We start from the raw sequence: 2,589 nt of genomic DNA, 5'->3' as shown, positions 1-2,589 counted from the left end.
AAAATTATCTGGCTATCCATGACCGCAACAACCCTGAATTTATCAAAAGTCACCAAGTTTACATTCAAGGCCATTTTTCGCACCTCGCGTCTTTGAGCCAGCATTTGTCCATGTCCTCCTGCCAGCCCTGCGGCGGGCTCTCCTGCCAAGCGTTAAAGTAACGGATGATGCCTGGGTGTTCCAGCTTAGCTAGAGCTTTCACCTCTCGCATGACCTTCTCACGGGCCAATTCCCTATAATCACAAACACAGCATTAAAGACAAACATACACACACCTGTATCCCAAATGATGGTTTTTATGGAGCGCTAATGTTTTATGTTGATTGATACCTGTTGGGTAGACGTATCCTCTTGATGGCATAGTTGCAGTCGTCCACTTTGTTGCGTGCCTCAAACACAACACCAAATCCACCACGTCCCAAACACTGCACTGGCTCAAAGTCTGTCAAGTACCTGATATACACAAACACAAATCAGTTAGGAAAATATTCCTTTGGACTTTGCTCTGCTGATCTGAATCACCACTGTATGTTGTACAGTACAGCTGTGTGGCAGTGTTCAACTGAGCTCAACAGAGAAGCCTACTAAAACAGTTACATGCTGTATAAATTAGTCATTTAACACACCACTTGAAAACAATCAAACTCAAACATCAAATAAACTGCACAGCAAGAGCACTTGAGTCATAATAGCTGTGCATTTACCCATGAGAATTTACAAGTAAAATATGATCACGATGCCATCTGTGCATTCCACATTCAGCAACTGCAAGTCTCCAATGTACCATGTGCAAACAAGTGTAAACTATTTTAAGAAATGGGTTTGAATTTCCTCATTTAAAAGAGGAACTCCAACTGTAATTCTGACAGAGCCATTTGTAACTTTTTATTTAAAGGTAAAGTTGCTTCTAGAAGCACCAAATGGAAGTACAATGTGTTTGAGCACCCCGACTGAGTTAGACACTGGCTCAACCCGTGGCGAGAGTATCTACCTATTTGTCCAAATAATGGAAAATGTGTCGTGTTTGAAAACAGGCATTATTTCGGAAAACTTTTTCTTTGAACTACTACCAGTTTTGTGAGTTTGCTGTAGTGTTTATTAGCTGCTGCCCTCCTATCTTAAAAACCCTGGAAAACTAATACATTATGTTATATACTATATGTGTGCATGCCTGTGTGTATATGGCATATTGCTCTAATTCTCATTTTTAGTTTTAGGCAAAATTAATAAATATACTTCTCCTATTAATGAACAGAAACAGAAACAATAAACAGACAATGCAGAGTTCTTCAAAAATTAAATTAAATTAAATTAAATTAAATCATCTTACACTAATAAATCTTACAAATGGACCCCAAAGCAATATTAACATAAATATGAAATTCAAAATGCATGCTCACTTACCTAGAGACATATTCACAGGGACGTGTCTCTGTGACAACAACTTCTTTGGGTTCTGAAACGTCCAGTTCAAACTTGCTGTCAGTTTGACACTGAGTCTCAGACTCCTTTCGTTGCTGCACAGATGAATTAAAAATGAATGAATTTAATTAAACATGACTTTTCACTGACATTATTTTGACACTATAAAAAAACATGATGTTTTGTGTGAATTATGAGTTTTTGTTTACCCGGACGTATGTTGTGGGTGGGTGGAAGAACTTGCGGACAATGTAGGTGGTGGCAGCGATGCAGAAGATGATGGTACCCAGAATCTCTTTCCACCACGGCAGAAGCAGCACAGGGTCTTTCTTTCTCACTTGTGACCCCTCTCCATCTTTCTTCAGCAGAACACTCACTGCTGTCTCATCACGACGGTTGCGGTAACGAGGACTGTATGGAAAGTAGTAGCCATTATCTGCATTGGGAAACCGAGAAGAAGGTGATGAGTTCAAATTCTCTCTCAAACCACACGTTCACAGTCAAACCAAGTGTTGAAATGGCCTGTAGGACTGTTGTTCTTACCATACGGGTACTGCAGTATTGACAAAGCTCCATTACTGTACTCCTCATGAGAGAATTTATCATTATTCAGACATTTATCAAACTCCTCAGAGCCCACCAGGACTGGAGTACGGGAAGGGGAATCTAGGAGGAAATGGACAAGTGTTATTGACAACATGACACTGTCTTTAGTACATATATTTGTTTGTATGAGGTGTAATAAACTCACGGATGAGGGGTTTCCATTTGACCGTAGGTGGTGGCATCATGTCACTGTTACTGCTCCAACCATTCAGAGCTTTGGGCTTTGATGGAAACTTCTCGGAGATTCTCACAAAGGACTGGAGGTACAGCTGACCCTGAAACATTCCTTTAATGAGAGAGAAAGCACATTTTAGATTCTCATTACATGTCTCTATTTCTCAAAAAAAGAAAAGAAAAAAAAAAGATGTTTAGACCTGCTGTTTACACCTGGAATTACATGCGTCTTAAATGCATCTCCTGTGACGGGATTTTGTGATTGCATACACCACCTACTTAATTTGTTTTGAAAGAAGTCTATTCTGCACATCTCGTTATTTAATCAAAAAATACAGTAAATTACAATTGCAAAAAACTGTTCCATTTAAAAATATTTTAAAATGT

At 39.1% G+C, this 2,589-nt stretch overlaps 1 protein-coding gene across 1 annotated transcript; it reads right to left on the bottom strand.

Moving 5' to 3' along the window:
- Positions 1-83: 83 nt before the first annotated feature.
- LOC107683275 (eukaryotic translation initiation factor 2-alpha kinase 3-like) lies at positions 84-2,314 on the bottom strand (the record flags this gene model as incomplete). Its single annotated transcript, XM_016479332.1, has 6 exons — positions 84-233; positions 331-453; positions 1,405-1,517; positions 1,632-1,858; positions 1,966-2,088; positions 2,174-2,314. Coding segments are annotated over 6 exons (877 nt in total), but the record flags the coding sequence as incomplete, so codon positions are not given.
- Between the last annotated feature and the right edge of the window lie 275 nt (positions 2,315-2,589).

This window comes from Sinocyclocheilus anshuiensis, unplaced genomic scaffold (genome assembly GCF_001515605.1).
Source record: "Sinocyclocheilus anshuiensis isolate Anshui unplaced genomic scaffold, SAMN03320099.WGS_v1.1 C33110447, whole genome shotgun sequence".
Lineage (NCBI taxonomy): Eukaryota > Metazoa > Chordata > Actinopteri > Cypriniformes > Cyprinidae > Sinocyclocheilus > Sinocyclocheilus anshuiensis.
Note: the sequence above shows the minus strand (reverse complement) of the source record. Positions and strands in the feature narration are given on the sequence as shown.